Below are 21088 nucleotides of genomic sequence, written 5' to 3'. Positions count from 1 at the left end.
GCTTACATGTTTTTAGCCTTAGACAAGCACAGATTTTGATGGTGATCTCAGGGTAGAATGCAGCCCTGCAGTAGGATCAAAAGATCCTTACCCAGGCTGGGATTAGAGCTGCAGTTAGGTGGGAGACAGTATTCCCAGGCATCTCCCTGTTTGGAGATGCTTCAGAGGGTGGCCTCGAGGTGAGAGGCTCAAGGGGGCACTGGAACCCAGGAGCAGGGGGACACAACTTGAAGGGTACTCTACAAATGAATGAGAACTTGTGTAAGCACAGACTTACAAGATGTTCACAACCGGAGCAAAACTATTCTCTTGAGATCAGCGATGCAAGAACAACCAATATGCGGCTCTGTGGACTGCTGTCACTAGATCAAATCACCCAGCCTTTGTGCTGGGAAACAAAGCCCTTACCATGACTCTCTTGAGTTTCTGCTTTACGTGGCAGCAGGGGTTTGAGCACACAATTGAAATGCTGCCAGTTTATCAGCATCTATCCCCCGGCAGGCCTTTGTCATTAAGCAGAGGAGGGACAGGCTCCAGCCCTAACAGCATTAGTGAAGCTCCAGTGGTCTGCTGGGGGAAGCAGGCTTGCCTCCGTGCAGACACATTTCCCTCTGTGCACAGCCTGTTCTGGGTTGCTGCAAAAAAAAAAGAGCATCAAACGGGAGGATCATTTCTGTCTGGCATGGGGGAGCAAAGCCATTTTTACAGCAGCTCTCCTCCTCTTGTCCCTATTCTGCCTCTCTGATTGCAGAATGAATGCTGAGCCCTCAAAGTCCCATCACACAGCAGCTCTGGCACGTGCTTACATCTTGGTTTGTCATTTCCCAGTAAGGCCTCTCGCCGTAGGACATCACCTCCCACATTACGATGCCGTAGCTCCAGACATCGCTGGCTGACGTGAATTTGCGGAAGGCAATCGCTTCAGGCGCTGTCCATCGAATGGGGATCTTCCCTCCCTAAACAGAAAAGAAATGGAGAAAACCCCAAAAAACAGATTGCAGAGGAGGGCAGAGAACATGCGAAAAAAGTTGAAATGGCTCTTCTTAGAGCACCAAGGGACGTTATTTTCTCTCTGGAAAGAGACATCGAATTTTAAAGTAAATCTGTTTGACAGCATGGGGCCCCTTTCCACATTATCTCAGCCCATAAGCATTTGTAGGCTGCCTACTAATTGGCTGTCCTGAAGGTTTGTTGTTTGAATGTTGTTTGAATGCTGGGACATGTATAGGATCAACATCTCAATTATGTTGCACGGGTTGGTAAGGGAATACAGTTCCTCCAATTGTGAGAGCGAGCGGGGGAGGAACAGACAGTTCTGAAGCCGAGGAAGACTTTGATCTAATGAGGGCTTCATGCAAATTGCTGTGGAAGTAATTCCCTTTTATTTTTTTTCTTTTTTCTTTTTTCTTTTTATGTGCTCCTGGTCCTGCAGAGAGATCTGTGTAGCAGGCACAGAAATCTGTGTGTGCAAAGACCAGCCTGTTTGTCCTCTGCTGTGGGACTAAAAATGATGCCACAGCTGTCAAATGTGCTTTGGCATTTCCTTTTCTCCTTTCTATCATTTTAGAAATCAAACTTCAGATCAGCTCTGAGAAGGGAAAGGGGAGGGAAAGGAGAGTCTGGATTAAGGAATACTTTTCTCATTGGGTTTAAAGAGTTGTCTCCCTTGATTTATATAAAAAAATATTTTACTGTGAAGTCCCTTCTTTTCCATGTTGAGCTAAATATTGGAAGGTCTCCCTGAATGCCCTCTAACAGTGTTTGTTATTGGAAAAACACAGGATTTGGAACACATTTTCAAAGCAACTTTTAAAAGTGTCTTCTTCCCATAATTACTTATTCACAAGCCCATCAGCACATGCCTTAAGTGAAGGGCTAGACTCTCAGCAGTGCCAATTAGCACATGGCAGCACATGGGAGCTGCAGCAGCGCTGGCCAAGAGCCCTTCTGCCTGCAGGGAAGTGCCAGTCCAGCTGTGCACTGAGTCCCATCACGGGGCCATGACTGACGCAAGCTGAAAGGCCTTTCCAAGATCTCCACAGGAACTGGGAACATGACTCAAGACAGCTCCCACTAGCCATAAAACAACACCCTTGGAAAAACACAGTAATAAGACATGTCCAAGGTGTGCCAATCACTGCCATTAATATTGGAGCCTCTCTCCAAGCCTGTGGTGTTGAGACTGGGTCTTGCCTGCCCCCTCTCTTCAGTGCCAGTGCCATGTGGGCAGAGCCAGGGGCAGAGCACTGAGGTTGGAGAAGCTCTTTCTTGGGTTGGGAGAAATTACTCTCAACAGGGTAATGCTGAGGGCAATGCGCATTGTTTGCAATGGGCATTCATTACACACTTACTAATGTTTTGAAAGGGTCAAATTGTTCAGAAGACCATGGCTTACATCACTGGATGGGTGCCTGAGCAAAGCAACTGCTCTTTCTTCCCTTTGGTATTCATCAAAGAGGACAGAGTAGAGCTTGGAAGCATGGCAACTTCACAAAGTTTGCTATTTGACTCGTGTACCCAACTTAAACTTAAGAGTTATTAGTAAAGCTCTGTGTTATTTGGCCATCCCCACTATAAATTAAAGGCGTTTGCAAAATTAATCTGGTGACGATTAACTGTTATCACCTGATCAAACCCTCTTGCACAGTTTAGAGGCTCTGGATTTGTAGAAACCTCTTTGCTAGAGAGCCTGAACACCAAATGTGGCAAGAAATAAATTTTTCTTAAGCTCAATCAGTTTGGTATCCCCATAACTCACCCTGGTTGTGTATGCTGCTTCAGGATCATCTTCTAGGACTCTGGAGAGGCCGAAGTCTGACACCTTGCAGACCAAGTTGCTGTTGATCAGGATATTCCTGGCGGCCAGATCTCTGTGCACGTAACCCATGTCAGACAGGTACTTCATTCCTGACGCGATGCCTCGTAGCATCCCGACCAGCTGGATGACTGTGAACTGCCCATCATTCTTCTGCAAAAGGAAGGAGACACTTGATGAGTTGAGAGCCTCTGCACCCTCAGCATTGTGTGTGCATGAATAAAAATGCAAAGGCAAGTCTCCAAGGAAGGCAACCAGGAAAATTAATAATTCATTACTCTCATGCTCTGACCATGAAGCATTTCTAAGTTTCACTGTTTAGATTAGGATCTCTAGAGACAAAGCAAAGGAAATGTAGCTCTTTTAACTTGAGATCAAGGAGCGAGGTGCTTCTACTGGTGACTCATGAAGAGACTGTGACTGGGAGTGAACACATGTGTATAAGAGTACCGAGTTGGGCTGTTTCTCAGTCAGGCAACTGAATGGCACCAACCTGCATGGAAATCTACCTGCCGGGATTCATGAATACTTGAGGGGGTAGGGGCTCTTCCCCATGTTGCCACATTGCATTTCTAACCACTTCCCCCACGCTCCCTTCTCTAGCTCTTACATTTCATAGAAAAACTCTGACAAGTCAAAGTTTGCTATGCTGCAGTACGGATCTGCTCTTGAACCACATGACATTTTGCACAATAAGTTAATACCTTCCACGCAGTCAACTGCCTTTTAAAACAAACGTAATATCCTCCAATTTATTCCTACCTGTTTGTATCATTGCATGCACCAGGTCCTTCATGATGCTGTGTAACTGCAGATCAAAGAGACAACTGAGCTACTCCTGCCTCCAGACAGTACCAACACCCAGAAAACATTTTCATTGATATTAACCATCTACAAAGAACCCAAATCTGAACCAAGTCCCTAGGTCCCCCTGGAGAAAGAATCTAAGCAATACCTTTAGAAATGTATCCAGAGAGCCATTCTCCATGTATTCAGTCACTATCATTACTGGTTTGCCTGTAAAAAAAAGTGCATTAGTTTGTTAGGAATTTATTTAAAAAACATGAGCAATAAAAAAGTCTTTTAATAGTGCATCTGCATGTGGATATACAGTCGTGCATCAGTAAATCTGCACCAAGACACTGCTGTCCTAGCAGGATGACAAGAGCTGTTGCCAGAATATATACAGAAGTAGGGAAATTAAGGAGGAGGGGATGAAAAAGTAATACCATATTATGGGTGGAGTACCAAGCCCTAAAATGTTTAGATGATGACTGAGGAAGAGGTGGCAAGCTGAACCCAGGCAACCTTATTCTTGTCTCCACCAGCAAGCTGGAAGCTTGCAGAGGCCAAACTGCACACAGCAACCTCTTTGGACCCTTCCCTCAAGCTTCACACCCTGAAGTAAAAACAGGAGCCCAACAAGAGCAACAAGGATGGTCTGAAGCTTGAGCTTGGTAGCCAACAAAACCAAGACCAGGAAAGGATGGGATTGCATTCCCTGTAATTCAAGTAATTCCATGTGACTACCCTTGTAAACAAATCTGGAAGTAAGAAAAGGAATATTTACGCTGCAGAACAAAAGCTAGTTAAGTATGGAATGAGTGCAAGCGGAAATCAAAGTTCTTAACAAAAGACCTGGTCTCCTACTGTTGACAGGAATAATAATGTTTTTCCAAATCTGTTTGATTAATTTTCATGCCCGAGTCATTTTAACGATAATTATATATAGTTTTTGCTCAGTTCTTATATCTAATTTCTCGCTAGCTTGCCACAACGGCGTAGCAATAATTGTGGTGTGCTCCAGCCCTTGTAAATTCAATGAAATCTTAGAAGAACATGTAAATTATTTTTTATTTAAATCAATTTCCATTAGCTAGCACACAGCACAGACAAAAGAGGAGCTGTCAGTTATTTGTAAAGTGCATTGTAAATGTCTTTTATAGAAATGATCAACGAGAGCTGCCGTGTGTCATAACATGCACGTGAAGGTAAATACTAAAAATCAACGCATGTCCTACCATTTAGATAGATCTTAATTTTCCCACTTTTGATTACCTTAACTATTTTGCCTAATTTACCGCTTAATTATGTACATAACAAAGGCAATTGTGAACTTGTCAATCAAAATACTCATTGCTGTGCAAATACTACCTTTGCAGCATGAAGGACCTGCGCTTCTTCAATTCTTTTAAGTTACTATCACAGCTGTTGCCCAAGCTTGAAACTTGCCCAAAATATTGCTTTTGATATGAGAAATGCACCCTGGGACCATGAAAAATATTGCTGAATCCCAAATGAAATGACAGGCCCCATTTTAAGGATGACAGTCACCTGTCTACGCACAACATGGGCTGGATGGAGGAAGGAGATCTTGGGGGCCATTGGTATTGGCTGGCAAAGATGTCAGTGGCTTTGCAGGGAAGAAAACCCCAGGGATATCTCAAATGTTAAAAACTTTTTTGTTTTTAAATGCTAAACACCCAACTGTAGGATGGCATTCCTTTTCTCTGACACTTCAAGGCAGTGTTGCAGTGAGGATGAGGTCGTGTTATGCCACCACCCTGGGGGACCTCCTCCAGACCTTTGGATGCCATCAGAGGGAAAAAAGGTAGGATTTCTGGCACTTATGTTTCATTATCTGACTGCTGCAGGTTGGCAGCAGTCATGGAATAAATTAGCCCCATATCCAAGAGCATGGAAATAAGGACACAAATAGATAACTTTCAACAAAGTAAATTAAAAGTAAACATCAGCCCTTCCAAAGTGCTGGGCCGATTCTCTGTGTCACCAGGGCTTCCTCCTGCTGGCGTTACATGGCCATAAAATGTATGTTGATGGCACTCATGTCAATGTATTAATGCAATGTGCACAGCATCAGTGCAACCGGATGGGATGCAAATGAAAACTGTCACTACCTCTGTAAAGCAGAAATAGCTAAGGGTTTGTCTGCAAGGCAACAATGATTAGTCCAAATTAACTAAGGTGTGCATTTGAACTATATTAGTTAAATGTAACGATATTCTCATTCAGAATTAAAAATGGCCTAATTTAATTTAACTTAATTTACTTCCAAAGTAAAGCATGATGCAGAAAAGACATTCTACCCTAAAGATCTGATTCTACAAAAGGCCAATGACTAAGACACTGAAGAGTAAAAGAAATTAAATACTTTGAGAGAGCAGAATACTTTGCAATTCATATAGGTTGTTTTGGTCCATGTAAAAGAAAAGGAAAAAGCTATGAAGATGCTACAGATGTCTGCTGGAAAAAAAATCTGAGTGCAGTAAACAAACATTTACTGTGATAATGAGAAGCTCTGGGTGCATATAACTCCCTGAATCTGAACTCCAGTTGCTGCAAGTCCAATTTAGAAGCAGAGCTCCCTGTGTTTCCACAGCCTTTGGAGCAGATGGCCACTTTATATAAAAGGCAGCTTGCTAGGGAGGCACATTCTCACTAGAAGTGAGATTCCCAACCATCCCCTGAGGCCCCAGCAGCCAGAAAGACTCAAGCCCATGCCAGCAGCAGCTTTCATGGATGTATAATCATCACCCTGCCCAATATTCCACATCCCTGCAGGGCTAGAAATTGGAGCTCTTATGTATTAAGGGTTACACAACGTATCCCCAAGAGACTTTGATATTTATTATAAATTTTTGGGAGAAATCTGTTTTGGTTATTTTCTCTTTTCTTTAAGTTTTAGGAAATGCAATTTCAAGGAAAAAGGCAAGAAAAGGCTGTTGATTACAAAACAGCATTGATTTTGTGGAGGTTACAAAGACAAACAGCTAGAGCCTCTGTACCTCCTCTACTGCAGGTCTGAAAAAGAACTAATGTTGGAGATGCTTCCTCTGAGGACTGACAAATGGTACTGAGAGCAGCACATGGCCCCAGATGCCACCATCTGAACAGCAATAGCTAAGCAAACTCTGACACTACCAAACGTGAAGACAAGAGGGGAGACAGCCATTCACACCTGTGAGGCTGGTGCTTCTTCACTTAAAATACATCTTAAAATAAAGGAGTAGTTCAACAAAATAATCCTTGGTGCAAATAAAGTAGATCCTCCGAGGCTCTAAAATGGATGAGTTGCAACAGCTCTACACATTTTCCAGGGCCTCAGCACAGCACCAACAGTCTTGTGCTCAGCACATTTGGATGTGCTGTCCCTTTCCCTGCCCTTATCTTTAGTGCATACAGTAATTTGGACAAGAACTGGGCTGGAAAAGTTACAGAAGGTTGTTTTGCAAACTGAGCAGTCAGACCTCAGTAACTCTTGTGCTGGGATGCCCTCAATCCCTCCCATATGCCAGCACCATGGGCAGCTATTATCAGGGGCATCTCTAGCAGATCCCAGGGGAAGCTTGCTTTTAATTGTGGTTTTATACATTCCTGTCATTTACACCTACAGTCCCGTTGTTCTTCCTTGCTTCTGGAAAGCAAAACTTCAGCTACCTTCTGTTCTTGTTTGCATACCATGGGAGTGATCACTAGGCTCAGTACTACCTTCCTGTGGGCTTTGCTTCAGTAGTTTCTCAAAATATGACGGCTGGAAATCATCACGGGGTGTGGGATGGGTTCCCCTTTGTCCCAGACTCTTGGTAGCAAATCTTCCTCATGTACCTGCCAGGGAAATCACTTCCCACTACTTGGCACATCTTTGTTCACCTTGAGGATGATATGGTTTCAAAAGGAAACAAATAAAGGCAGAAATAAGAGGCAAGCCTACTTGGAAAACTTAGTGGCTGGCCTGGCGTTGCTATGTTGAAAATGCTCTTGCACTTTGCAGGTGGTATGAGCTGCTGAACCACCTGCAAGGCAGGAATCGAGCATTCCACTGGCATTCAGACATCCCAGGCTTGCTGCTGTCCCCATCACCCACACATTGCATGAGGCTGGCCATCTTCCATTTCTGTCTCATTTAATTTTGGGCCTTTCAAGAAGGGTTTTGTCTTAGCCCATGCATATTATGCCTAGGTGAGGCAAGCTCTCCAGAGGCAGCTGAAGTTTTTTACCATTTTAGTTATTATCTATCCATTCTGGCTGGATGAAAACCAAACTTTGGGCACAAACCCCCTTTACAGTGTTAGGGAACCTGTTTCTGGCTGGACCTATCAAGTGCGACGCTTCAGGCAAGGGGAGTTCACTTTTATTTGAGAAATTATGAAAAGTGCATTCAGAACAGGAATCACCTAGGTCTTCCTCCCTTAACCAACTCTCCCATCAGCCAGAGTTCACAGAGAGCAGTCTACAGCAAGTTGTACCTACTTTTTGTGACGACACCTTCCAGGTGGATGATGTTGGGGTGGTCAAACTGCCCCATGATGCTTGCTTCTCCCAAGAAATCTCTTCTCTGTTTCTCTGTGTAGCCCACCTTCAGGGTTTTGATAGCCACTGGAAACTCACGCTTTCCCTGCAGCTTCAGCCGCCCACTGCAGACTTCCCCAAATTCACCTTCAGAGGAAAATCAGGAAGAATGGGATCACACCACGTCAAGGGAACACACGATGTGCCTCTCTTTACAGGATGCAGCACAGCCTTGGCTGATGAAAAGCACGACGGGCTGCCCTGCATTCATGGATATGGACTGCTGAACATCACACTGATGACCATCTCAAACAGCCACTGTACCACAAGCCAAGTAATTCATAGGCACAAGAAAACTAGGAGTAAAAATGTAATTTTCCTATATTTAAAGAGCTGTGCTTTATGTTCCACTGGGCTTTTTTCTCAGTTTGTATTTTTGTCTACTATATGAAAGAGTCCTGTCACATCCTGTAGCACTGTCCTGTGCAGATAGCTGTAAACTCAAACCACTTGCTTCTTAACCTGCCTTTGGTAAGTTACACAGATGGAAAGCTGTCAGCCTTTCACTGTAACGTGTATTTTTATAGACTATAAACTCTTTTACAATTTTATTACTACCTTTTCCAAAAAGTAACCTAAATGGACTTTTTTTCTGATGAACACGAAATTACGTCCAAACCCACAATTTCAGAGAATAGAAAATACTCCAAAGGTTGGATGCAAGTCTAAACAAACAGCTTTACTGGAAACAAAATGGGAGTTTCTTCTTTAAACCAAGGAAGTTTAAAGCTTTGGACTTTGGCTTGTGCTTTTTTAATGTCCCAGGTGACTTCTTATTCTTAATTTTTGCTTCAAGACTGACCTTAATGATGGGGGATAAAAAGGTTAAAATGGTAAAAAGAACGTGAAAATTAAGTGACTTCTTTCCCTTAGCGTCCACTGAAATAGCTCAGCTGGATCCAAATACGACGACCATTTTCTGACATTTTCAGTTCAGCTCCTGAATTTCAAAACTGCCGACAATGACAGGTCTGTCCCAAACTTCAGCTGGAACATGCTCACCTTCACTTCCAGGGTACCTAACAGCTCAAATATTCCATGGCCCTTCACAGATCTCTCATGTTAAGAAAGCCAACACCTCATGTTGCTAAGGGTCATGGAATGCATTTCCATACCAGCTCCAATAACTCTTTCAATGGTTATGCATGACGCCTCAATTTCCTTAGCAAACTCGTGGACAGCTTGATTGGGGTCCTCATAGGTGTGGGGGTCAACGTAGGTCCTTACTCCAGGCAGCTTAACTGCAAACACAAATTAAGCACATTTAATGGCACATGACATCACAGAAAATGGGCATTACACACTCCTGTCCCTTGCACTCTGCTCTGCTGGAAATTTATTTCTTTGGTGAAAATGCGTATCATTCTTGAAAAATGACATTTAGTTTGCATGTGACATAGGTGCAACTTCATCATATTTAGAGAAGCACAGCAGTGCTCAGCTGAATGATGTGCAGCTAAAAATCCCTCTTGGTGCTCTGTAATGGGTTGGTCCGGTGTCTGGTAGAAAAAGATCCCTTTCTGGAACTGGAGAGGGTACACCAGGAGGAAAAGTATAAAAAGCAAAATGCCACAGGAGTAACTTGCAAAGCAAGCTGGATGGATGGGGGTTGATGGAGAGCTGAAATAAATTATGCCCTACCAGTCACACATCAGCTAATCAATCGCCCACATTATTTCAGACAGAGTTACTGAGATTTAAAAGAACTGCATATTTGCAGTACAAAGCCTGTGGGTTGTATCAGTATAAATATAATCAATAGCAGGCTTTTTCTCCAGGACTTGAGAGAGGAAAAAGTATTTTCATTATCCATATTATAAGTTTGTTTTGACAATCATTAAGGCTACTCACATGAAGAATTGCTCATCAGTCTAATGAGACAGCTACATTACACTGTGGCTCTTAATTGATTTGCTTCCTGCTGCCTTCATTACATAGCACTAATGGAAATTTGACTTTCACTCACGATATGTTTGCCTATTCCACCCCAAAAGGCACCTCACTGTTACCCATCCCTAGATCCCACAGCTCTTGATGAAAGAAGGACTGATAACAACCACGAGATTTACTTTCTAGCATCACTGCAGAGGGGTTTTCTATTCAAGGGCATTAACACGGCATTTCTGAAAGCTTCCTAGGTGCATGAAATAGGTGTTATTCCTCACACCTCTGCAGAGGCATCCAAGCCAAAGAGTAGCAGTGGGCTGGGTCCTCACAACCGGCTGGGGTGAAGCAAGGCTTTCAAACAGGTATTTTGGACTGATGTGTCCAGACCCCAAAAATGTTGAGTTGCTATGTGCTGACCAGGAAAAACTAGTAACATCTTTGTTCACACAGCAAAGACAGAGGAACAAACCAAAATGGCTCACTAGAAATATTTGCTGCAAACATGCAGGTGTGAACAGCTCAGCACACGTTCAGTTCTCTGTGGGGCTTGCAGCAGGGGCGGGTGGGGACCTACTGCACAAACAATTCTTTTATGAATTACCAGCAAAACCAGGTTTTTTTTTTTTTCCAGAAAACCACCTCTCAGTTGAATTTCTCACTACCACAGAAAGCCAAACCCGCACATGTACATTTGCTCTTTACTCACTATGGCCATTATGAAAATGCATCTTTTCTTCTTCTGGATCTTGTTTAGCCTTGCTATAGCCACATCGCCTGGGAAAAAAAAAAACACAACAGAAGAGTATTTTTGTCTCTGGTATGGCAGAACTCCATTCTTTACTTCAAATCACACAATGCACAAAAACCCAGAGCAGTGACAAATCCAACCTCTCTAGTGGCTCTGTTGCTGCTGTCCCAGTTTTAGCTCATCAAACTAGCAATTTCCCTAACAGGATTCAGGGCTCAAGGCCCGTGGATTTTCAATTGGACTTGTGTTTCCAAATCCCACAGATGCTTCTGAACATCTCCACTCTACCTGACATCTAATGCAGCTATTACGCAGAAGAAAAGAAAGCAGGAACAGGAAGGACAATGGAAGAGGAATGGGATGAAACATCAGAATTGCAGAAACAAAATCTCCTGGATTGCAGAGCTTTTGCAGGCACTGTGTTGTACGTCTTGTATACTCCCCTTCATGCACTGTGCATTTGCACAGAACTTCAAATTATGCTATTTTAGAAAATGGCCTTGTGTAAACATTAACACCTTATACACATGCAAAATAATGGCTTAAAACAAAACCAAACCAAACCTGTTGCCTCACTGTCTTCAGGGGTCTCCTACATATCACTGGCTCTGCACAGCATTTCGTGTACATCTCCTGTCTTTCCACAAGGGAGCTGCCATTCATGGAATCCCCACTGCCCAGCAGAATAAAGACAGAAGAAGGCACGCTGCCTGACCTGTCCTGCTCACACCTTAGCACCAGACAGTGCAAGGACAGTGCTGAATCCTACCATGGAGTTGCAACCACAGTCATATGGAAGTCGCATCTCCTCCAGGGCATCCTCCTATTAATTTCTGGTTGCCCTTCCCTGACTCAGCTTCATTCTTCCCATTGGTTTTCTAGGTGATAGTTTTGCATTAGCATTAACCGTCCGCTTTGGTGGCTTTTCTGAGATCTGCTTCACATCGACAACCAGGAAGCCCCAGGATAACTGCATAGGCAGGAAGAATTCCTATACACACACATACATTTAAAAAAATGGGATGAGGTATGTAGGATGCACATGTATATGCTCGTCTTTCCTGATAACATAACTGGATACAGGAACCGGATCATCCTTCCAGCAAACCGCATGAACATGAGACTGAAGGACACTGCTTGGAAGAATGAAAAACCTGGAACAGACACCCACAAGCCAGCCAGCATGCACTGGAATCACTAGCTGGCACACCTCATGGAAAGCCTCAGGCTACTACAAAGCCACTTAAAGCTGAGAAACCTCTCTTCCATTGCTTCCGTGATTTTTGAGCTAGGGGCATGTGAGCACTCCAGCATCACTCACAGCGAGGAGGAGCATATGATTAGCAGGAACAAAACTGCAATTAGGAGGAGGCAGTAACAGGCATCTGCATGAAACATGCCCTCAGCATGAAGTCCTATTACAGGGAACTGCTGTCTACCCGGATGAAGGGGCCAAGCAGCCTTTTGGCTATAGGATTCTGGCACTGGGTTTGTGAAATGATCGGGGTTATAAACAAAAGCCCGGACACAATGAGATCCCACCATTGAGCTGGACCCAGCAGAGCTGGATGCCGGACAGCTGAGGAGGGGAAAAGCCACATGAGCTTCTGGGGCTATTCCAGGGAAGAGGAAGCTTACCTTGGGGACAAAGGGAGACCTGTGCCACAGGGAGAGGAAGGAAAAACAGAGATTGCAAAGGTTGTGCAAGCGCAGGGAAACGGACCAAGAAGACAAGGGAAGGCTGGCAGGCAGTCAGGGGACACAGGCAGGGAGATAAACAGGTTGCACTTGATAAACAGCCAGGTTATCCATGCAGGGCACGATTTCAGCAGCAGCAATCAAGCTGAGACCATGACACTTTGAATGCAAACCCCACAAGAACAGCACCGAGGTGCCCAGAGATGTGGCTCAGTTATCTGCATGTCGGTGCTCATTGCCTTGCTCTTAAAGCAGCAGTGCCATTTCCTGAGATAGCGTCCTGCATAATCAACTCAAAACCTAAGCACTAGGTGTACATGGAGACCGTGTGAGTAAGGCTCATTTCAAAGCACATTCTGGTGTTCACAAACCCTCAGTGAGAATGGAATCTTCTTCTTCATCATATGACCTCCCCTTTAATTAAGTAAACTGCAGAGATGAATCTCAGTATCGAGTCCCACTTCTGGCAACCCCAATTTTTTCTGCTGCAAGTTGCCAAAGTTACATCAGTTTTCTGCAGAACTAATTTTTCCAGATGGAGGCATATGACACAATTTTCCTTTTAAAAATACACAAATGTGTCAATTCATCCTTCTACCAAATGCACGTATCCGATATTTCTTCTGTTTTCCTTTTGGAGCAAATGCCCTTCTCTCTTCTTCAGGTTTGGAGCACTTTGCCTGTGAAAATGCTTTTTTAACATCATCCTTTCTATGACCTGCATCTCCTGATTCCTGGACCATAAATACGGAGGAGACAGAAACACGCTGTTCCCTGCCTACAGTGATCCAAGCACACCTTGATGCACAATGGTCTGTGTTTTACTGCCCACAGGCACACTCCAAGGGCCAGTGCAAACCAGCTGGCTGCAGCTGCCCCCTTCTCTCGAGCTGGGTAACACATACAGCAGCACATCACATTAGCATCCGACATCAGGCTCTGGGACGCCCGAAGCATCGTTAAAACAAGCCTTGACAAGACACATCAAAGTGAAATGGCAGCTAGTGGCTAGTGACTGTGACTGTCAAGCAACAGTTGGGTGTCACTAATAAAGCTTGCTGCAAGACCTGCCATCACTTGTGCCCTTTGCACACTTTCTCTAACTGGCCAGAGTCCACGCTGACTGGGGCTAAACCACGCTTCTTCCATTCTTGACCTTCAGAAGCTTTAAGTAACACACACAGGCATTTTTTTCTCCTTTCTTTCCCAACTAAATCCCATAAAAATCTGCAATTTCAGGTTAACAGTCCTGAGTCACTTCGTTAATCTTACTGGCAGATCAAAGTATCTAAATATTGTGGCTTTGCAATATATTTTTTGGGAAAAAAAAAAAGCTCTCAATTGTTTGTGAAATAATCCATTTCTGCATGTGCATTTGCTCTTAATATTTATTGGCAAAGCTGTGAGTCAAAAGCTCTGATGGAAGACTCATTCTCTAGTTTATTATCACTGTACAAACCATAGATTTCCAGTATCTTTTCTATATCATGCACAGCAAAAGCATAAAGATCCTGACACTTGCTTCATCTCCCACCAAGCTGGAGACACTCAGCCAAGGAGTTAACGTAATTCAGCAGCACACCTGAATCTCAATTAATTTACTCCTGTTGTGGATTTGTCCCAGTTTCTCTATGTAGAAAGCAGATGTCTTTCTTGCACAGCTCTATGTTTTTCAATAAAAGTATCAGAAGTAAAAAGAAAAGTGAGACTTTAAATATTCTTAAGGCATCATGTCTTATTTAAAAACTACTTGCAGATTGGCAGGCAGCTCATAAAATATTTATGGAGCAGATTATAAAAGTGAAGTTGTAAAATGATCCCTATATAGGTTTATAAAATATAAAACGGACAGGTAGAAAAGATGAAGAACCCAGCTGGGAAACCAATGCCCACTACCTTGCATGACAGAAGCCAATTCACGGGGAAAAAGCCTTCAAGAAGTGAGGCAGGAAGATGCATGCTCTCCCTGGACTGATGGAGATTATTTTGTTTCTGCCCTGTGCTTCAGGATACCCTTGCTGGGTTGTGTGCGGCCCTTTGGCCACTCGAGGCATTCCCCTGAAAACCATAGAATGCCCAAGGGAAGGAGTTTCCATCTCCCTAGCTAGGGCCACCATTCTGGTCACAAGGTGAGACACGGCCAGGGGACTGTGAACCTGGACCTTGGATGTCAAGCCCTAGGTGGTGATGTGCAAAAAATCTTTCCACCACTTTTTTTACAGGCATAGGCCAAAGCATTTCAGCACACAGTCAAGGCATGACTGGAAATGCAGGTGGGGACAGCATTGAGACATCCCTGATGAGGAAAGGGACTTCACCTTCCCAGGTGCAGTCAGTACCATCGAGCAGGTTGTGCCCTGAAGCAGCATGCAATCTCCCATCCCTGTCTTGCAGAGATTTATACGTGTGTTTAATCTCTTAAATATGAGATAAATGAAGCATATACACTTCTCTGAAACAGAGACAAACCACCACTTTTTTTTCAGGGGTGAGACCTTCTCTCAGAAGCATGTCTTTTACAATAAATCAACTTAGAGGAATGCTTCCAACCCATCTCAAGCTGTCACTTTACAGGAGGTTTGCAAGGACTGCAAGGTTGTTGTTTGCAAGGGGTTAGTGCTTATTTCAGACTATTTGTTCCAAGATGTTAAAGTAATAAAGCTGCATACGTGTTGCAGGGCAGGATCGTGTTCCATGCAGAGGAACAAACAAACATGGATCTATCCATCTGGCCAAGATCCTGCTGCCTCAGCTCGTGTGGGGAGACAATAACTTGTTCAGTAAATAGCTTTATCCTTGATAAACAACACCAATACTGAGAGCCAGAAGCAAAAGCCTACCACTAGTGGTGTAAGTCTGTGTTCAGCATTTGCCTTTGCCGCCTTCAATCCTAGAATAAATTCAGTATAAAAAAGCAGGTAGTACTCAAGGGACTGGTGTAAACAGAACAGCTTCTACACTGGAAGTTGCTTTCTGTTTTTCTGTTCACTTTCCTCCTGCAGAAGATCAAAAGAGCAGTAAAAGGTCTGGTGACAACAAGCAAAGACCTTCAGCTCAGTCCACAGATACAGTAGATGGCTGGCCTGAGAGGAACTGGGCAGATTCCCTTCCAAAGGGCTGCAGGCTCACAGTCTTCTCAGCTGCTTTCCCAGCACTGCTGTCCCCCTCTACACTGTGTGATCCTGTCTTTGACCGCTGATTAATTTGGATCCCTTACAGAGGAAGCTTCACAAATCCAGCAGTGGTATTTTTAGCCTTTAGTCTTTCCCTGCCTTTGCGCTGAATGACTCCCTGCTTTCCTAAAACACCACCAGAACAATTAAAAATAACTTGAACAAGATACCGTTTTCCCCTCTTGCAGGAAGCTCCCTCTGAAGTGATTTCCATAAATCTCTCCAAAGAGGTCGTCGTGCCTTCCGACAGCACGGCCAATGGCATCCGTGCCTTGAAGTAACTCTTCCCATTTCCCCCTCCCAGCTTGCTGCCACATTAGTCTCCCTGCAGCTTAGGAGGAAACCCGCAGAGGGTGTTTTCCAGGTCAGCCAAGTCTTCCTTGTGAGTCTCTTGTCTTCATAGCCATCCAGTCTAACCCTGGTCTTCTCTGAGAAGTATTTTCCATTGCTGTCACGCTCTGTTTGGGGGCCTTGCTGAGGACATTTGAAGCATGACTTGCAGTGAGGGACTGCTCGTGCACTGGTGCCACAGCAGACAATAGAAGTACTGTGAGGTTTTCTTTCAGAGCAATCACTGCCAAAACAGTGGCCCACATACCAGAACAACTTTTTATGGGCACACACTTTGAGCTGAGCATCCTTGCTTGCTAACTCTGCTCTTAAGCACTGAGAAGTCACAAAAACCAAGTCAAAAATGCTCCATCAGGAATAAAAACCAAATCCAAAGTCCAAACTCCTCCTTGGTTCACGCCTTTTTCAAAATAAAAATACAGCACCAGAGGACCCCAAAATGGTTGACCTTAGTGACTGCTGTACCCCACAGCAAGGGACTGCACCATGACTCAGCTACCACCATGCAAAGCCTCAGCATCCCCCAGAAAACACAGCAAAAGAGTTCCACACCTTTCACCAGCTATGCTGAAAAACCTTCCCAGCTTAACAGTGCATGTGGGATGTCTCAGAAGTTCTGTGGTCTCAAGCAGCTATCTGATGGGGATGGTGATTACATGCGTTTCTTACAAGGCTTAGGAAGATCTCTGCCCACATGAATATTACAGTCGATTCTTCTTTGAGAAGCAACTCAACTTGTATCCAGTCAAACAAACAGAAATTAAAATCACCCCTCTTTTGACTAGTTGCAAAAGAGGGGAGAGTACGAGAGAGCAGAAAGTGGTGAGGCAGCCCAGATGGTGGCAGAAAAGGACAGCATGCAGCATGGACACGCACCTCAGGACACCCGCAGAGATATGTCCAATGCTGCTGGAGCATATCGTGGGCAAGCAGCACCATGTCATTGCTGTGTATGTCACACACTGACATGTATGTCGATGACATACAGTGCATTCCACTGACATGCATGTCACATGCCACTAAACACCTTTCCACTCCCGCCTTCCCCCTGCCTCCTCTCTGGGGGCACATCACCTCCCCCCCAGCCCATCTGGATGACCAGAAGCAGAACTTGATGGGTGTCTGGCACACGTGATGTTTTATTAGACACCTGGATTGATCATGGCATAACATAGCAGGTTTTTCCCCCTGAGCTCCCTGCTCTTGCTGAAGATACACTCTGCTTCAGGTCACGCTATTTCCAGTTGTTGAGATAGACAAGCTGGGTACAGAGATCAGATGAGAAAGTGATTTCCAGGCCCATACAAGAAAGGAAGGGAGAGGCAGACTGTGCACAGAGAACACGGACGGAGGACACGAAGTAGGAGCCAGCACGGGTGGGAACACTGACCATGTTAGGCTCGGATAGGCAACAGCACGCAGAGAAGAAGCCCACCCACAGCCATGATCGCAGCAACTGAAAAGCAAACAAAAAGGCCCAGGATAAGGAATAATCCCACCGCCCTGGCAAGGTGCAAATACATTTGCAACATTTTTATATGTATTTCTTCCTTCTTATTACAATTATTATATGGACCGGAACACCCTGGGCTGCAAAAATTTCATGGAGTATGCTATTGTTGGTGAAAAATGCCTTGGGGAGAGTGTCTAGGTCCTGGTCCTGTAAAGCAATTAACCACGTGCTTCCTGTACTTGAGTACCACCGTCAGGATTAATGGGGCCACCCATGTGCTTAAACTTAAGCACCTGCCTTGAAGCAGGCAAAGTGACTTTTTTCCAGAAGCATGAATGTGGTACAATTACAATTGCCTTTAAAAAAGGAAAAGCACTGGATGAATACGAGCCCTGCCTTTGCAGACCCTTATGTATGTACTCACAGAGCCCTTTCTGCATCTTCTTGTATCAGCACACGTTAGGTATCTGTGGAAGCAGGACCTTGTGAGTTGTCTGAGAGCATTCAGCCTAAATAAACTCAAAATAGGGTGAGCTGAGAGGCACTCCATGCACCCACAGCTTGCCTTTGAAGGCTGCTCAGCCACTACTTTAATCAGACTACGGGTTTGCCTGGCATCAGTTCTCAACCCAGTGCTGGCTGCACCTCAGTAATTGCCCTTTATTCTTGTCAAAGAACTTGCACAGACAATTTTTCTGTTACCAAATCCATTAAGATAGTTCATCCTGGAAAAGAACATAGTGCAGAAGAAACAACAGGCAAGACTTCAGCACAAGCAAGAGCCCAGTGGTGCTGGTATACTCCAGTTAAAGTCAGCTGAAGATCTCACTCGTCATTTCTCCTCAGTCATCACAACATATCATTCTTGAAAAAAATTCTGTGCACGTCAGATTTTTACACAGTATGAATTACAATGCCTAAATACATTAAAATAGTTTATTTAAATAAAATTAACATTCTGAAACTGCATTGCCTTAAATTATGTTGCAAAATAACTTCAGGCATGCAATGATTTACAAAATTATACACTGGATTATGTGCTTACTTAAATTAAAACTGGTGAAGAATGTCTTCTAAGCTCCTTTTGCATCAGCAAAACAACTTGCTAACATTTTCTAAACAGCAATGCCAATATCTCTTACTATAATTGACAATATTTTCTATTTTCATAATGCCCCAGCTTGTTCAGTCATCCTAATATGGAAGCAGATCAGCCTTCACTAAACCACTCCGTAGATCCAAGTTAACACCAAGTTAACACCAGAGATCCAAAACCCAAAGGCACACAAAGGGAATCCTACATATCTTGAGTCAATTTTACCATTTTCTTCTTTTAACCATGCCGGATTTGAGTGCAGGGAACTGGTGCCATCTCCAGAAGATCAGTTTGGCTGTGACCCTTTAGCTTATGCTTCTGCTAGGAGGCCCTTTTCCTCCAGGCATTTTCTAATGGTTGCTGACACCAGACCTTCCCACACCTCCACACCACTCAGCATGCAAAGTCAAAGTTTCCCAAACAACTGTTCAATTAACCTGAAAAGCAAACACTTCCTTAAAATGAGAAGAGCTCACTGTTTCCTTAAACAAAGAAAACTCTTTGAGGCCTCATCAGCAACAGGGCTGCTCTGAGACAAAATCAGTTCCCTGCACTGAATCCAGAGCACTTCAGATCTCACTCTATACAGAATAAAAAAAATGTTCAAGTGCAAGAGAAAGGTACCTCAATGCAGCCTTGCTCCTGCAAACCCATCGGCTGTGCACCTATGGTCAAAATACTCTGAGGTTTAGCATTATGGGAAATCTAAAGCGCTTAGAAACAAGCTACACTGGATCAGCAGACAATAAAATCCACTTTCCAGTCCAACGAGCACTCAGACAGGTAAGTGAACTTACTAATTGGTCTGAACAGTCAGGACAAAGGAAGATTTATTACTGCTTGTGTTAACAAAATGGCTTGATTTGGCAGATAAACTTCAAAATACAAAAATCCTGTGGCAAATCAAACCAATGTTAAACTCAAGCAAAGCCATCATGCATCTTGTGGCCATCGGATTTGGGTGCTGATGGCTTCTAGGAGGGGCCCAGGTCCCATCTCCTCATTTCCTGCAGGGCTTTCTTAGTCTAGAAACTGAGAAGCTGAAAGCAAAAGCCTTCCAGACAAGATCAAATGCTGTGAACAAGATTAAAGTGCTGTTTAATGAAATACACCTGGACCTCTCCAGAGTTTTAAGATCTTTAGCCAGCAAGCTGATCTATATTGGAGAGCAGAGTAGAACCAAGCACTGTATAGATCAATTTTATCTGCAAAGTCTCCTCCAGCCTCACTGAACCAACCAGCAGACTATGAGGAGAGCTTGTCGGGGCTGCTCCTGGCCAGAAGCCCCTCAGATCTGCTGCAGGGTAACAGATGACATGTCTAGGTAACAGTGAAAGTTATTGAGAAAACACCTGCAGCGTTAGATCCCCTTTGCTGGGAAAGAACAGGCGCTGAGGCGACACCATCTCCAAAACCCAAGCTGGCTTGAAACAAGGTGTGACACCTGCTTCTAGCCCTGGCTTCAAGGAAAGGGCTGCAGATGGGCAGAGAAAATGTAGAGGAGCCTGGAGCTGCAGTGACACCTCCAGGACCTCTGTGGCCTGCTGGCACTTGCCCTGCTCCTTGGCCAGCCCAACTCTGCTGCTTTCAGTTATCTCAGGCACACAGACACAACACTCCTCCAGCTCTAAGGTGACCCCCACAACACTTACGTGGTTTGCAAACCCAACTGTCCAGAGAGCAAACTTTAATAAACCTGTGTGAGGAGGACTTATCAACACCCTTGGCATTGTTTCAAACCCTGGGCTTGGTTAATGAAATGTATATATATCATGGGCCCCAGCAACTGTTCCTGCAATTAATGTAATTAATTTACCACAAGTCTGCAGATGACCCAGAGAGCATTTGGAATTAAACTACATTTTAATGGCTAGATAGAATTCAGAGAGGCTCTGCCATATATAGATGTGGCTTTTAAGAGTTGTAAGTTGAAGTCTTGGAATCATGATAAATGAAAGTCTCGTTTGTTGCTTTTAATAAGCTGTTCTAATGGGATGTTCTTCAGAGGCTTGCAATTAGAGACTGAAATACTTGAGGGTGCCTGGGTAGATTTTTCTAATCCTTCATGCAGCCTTGAGTGATGGTAATGATTGCTTCCTGCATCTCCAGGTCAGGAGTCCAGTGCTACACCTAGAAACTCCTGAGTCAACATGCTTGCTCTAAACATCAGAGAAGCAGCATTACACACTGTGAGCTGCTAGGAATATATTCCCACTTTGTCCCAAAATACACGAATGTTTAAGGAGTCCCCTGCTCTTCCTGCTGAGCTATCCTCGTTCCCACGTTAAAGTGCATCTCTGCACTGTTTGAGAAAAACTGAGAATGCAGAAGGCCAAGCAGATGATACCAATGCAGTCACTACAGGGAAGGAAAGAAATGTCTTCAGGGAAAGGAGCTGCACTTGGAAAGACCCCTGGCATTACACTTTTCTACGTCTAAGATGTAACAAAGTAGAGATAACCTTCTTTCTAGGTAAAGAGGCCGAGTGCCGCTACAT

General features: G+C 44.1%; 1 protein-coding gene across 12 annotated transcripts in view; it reads right to left on the bottom strand.

The window, feature by feature from the left end:
• Window positions 1-21088, bottom strand: part of EPHA5 (EPH receptor A5) — a 196013-nt gene that overhangs the window by 17926 nt on the left and 156999 nt on the right. For 8 of the 12 annotated variants that reach the window (XM_048303224.1, XM_048303225.1, XM_048303217.1 and 5 more), the window contains 7 exons: window positions 17433-17498; window positions 10779-10846; window positions 9301-9426; window positions 8087-8272; window positions 3771-3832; window positions 2759-2968; window positions 807-956 (listed from right to left, as the gene is read on the bottom strand). In XM_048303224.1, the coding sequence (XP_048159181.1) occupies window positions 807-956; window positions 2759-2968; window positions 3771-3832; window positions 8087-8272; window positions 9301-9426; window positions 10779-10846; window positions 17433-17498 (868 nt within the window). The remainder of the gene's footprint in view (window positions 1-806; window positions 957-2758; window positions 2969-3770; window positions 3833-8086; window positions 8273-9300; window positions 9427-10778; window positions 10847-17432; window positions 17499-21088) is intronic. The other 4 variants (XM_048303226.1, XM_048303221.1, XM_048303223.1 and 1 more) reach the window with 1 other exon arrangement.

This window comes from Corvus hawaiiensis, chromosome 5, assembly GCF_020740725.1.
Source record: "Corvus hawaiiensis isolate bCorHaw1 chromosome 5, bCorHaw1.pri.cur, whole genome shotgun sequence".
In the NCBI taxonomy this organism is placed as follows: domain Eukaryota; kingdom Metazoa; phylum Chordata; class Aves; order Passeriformes; family Corvidae; genus Corvus; species Corvus hawaiiensis.
Note: the sequence above shows the minus strand (reverse complement) of the source record. Positions and strands in the feature narration are given on the sequence as shown.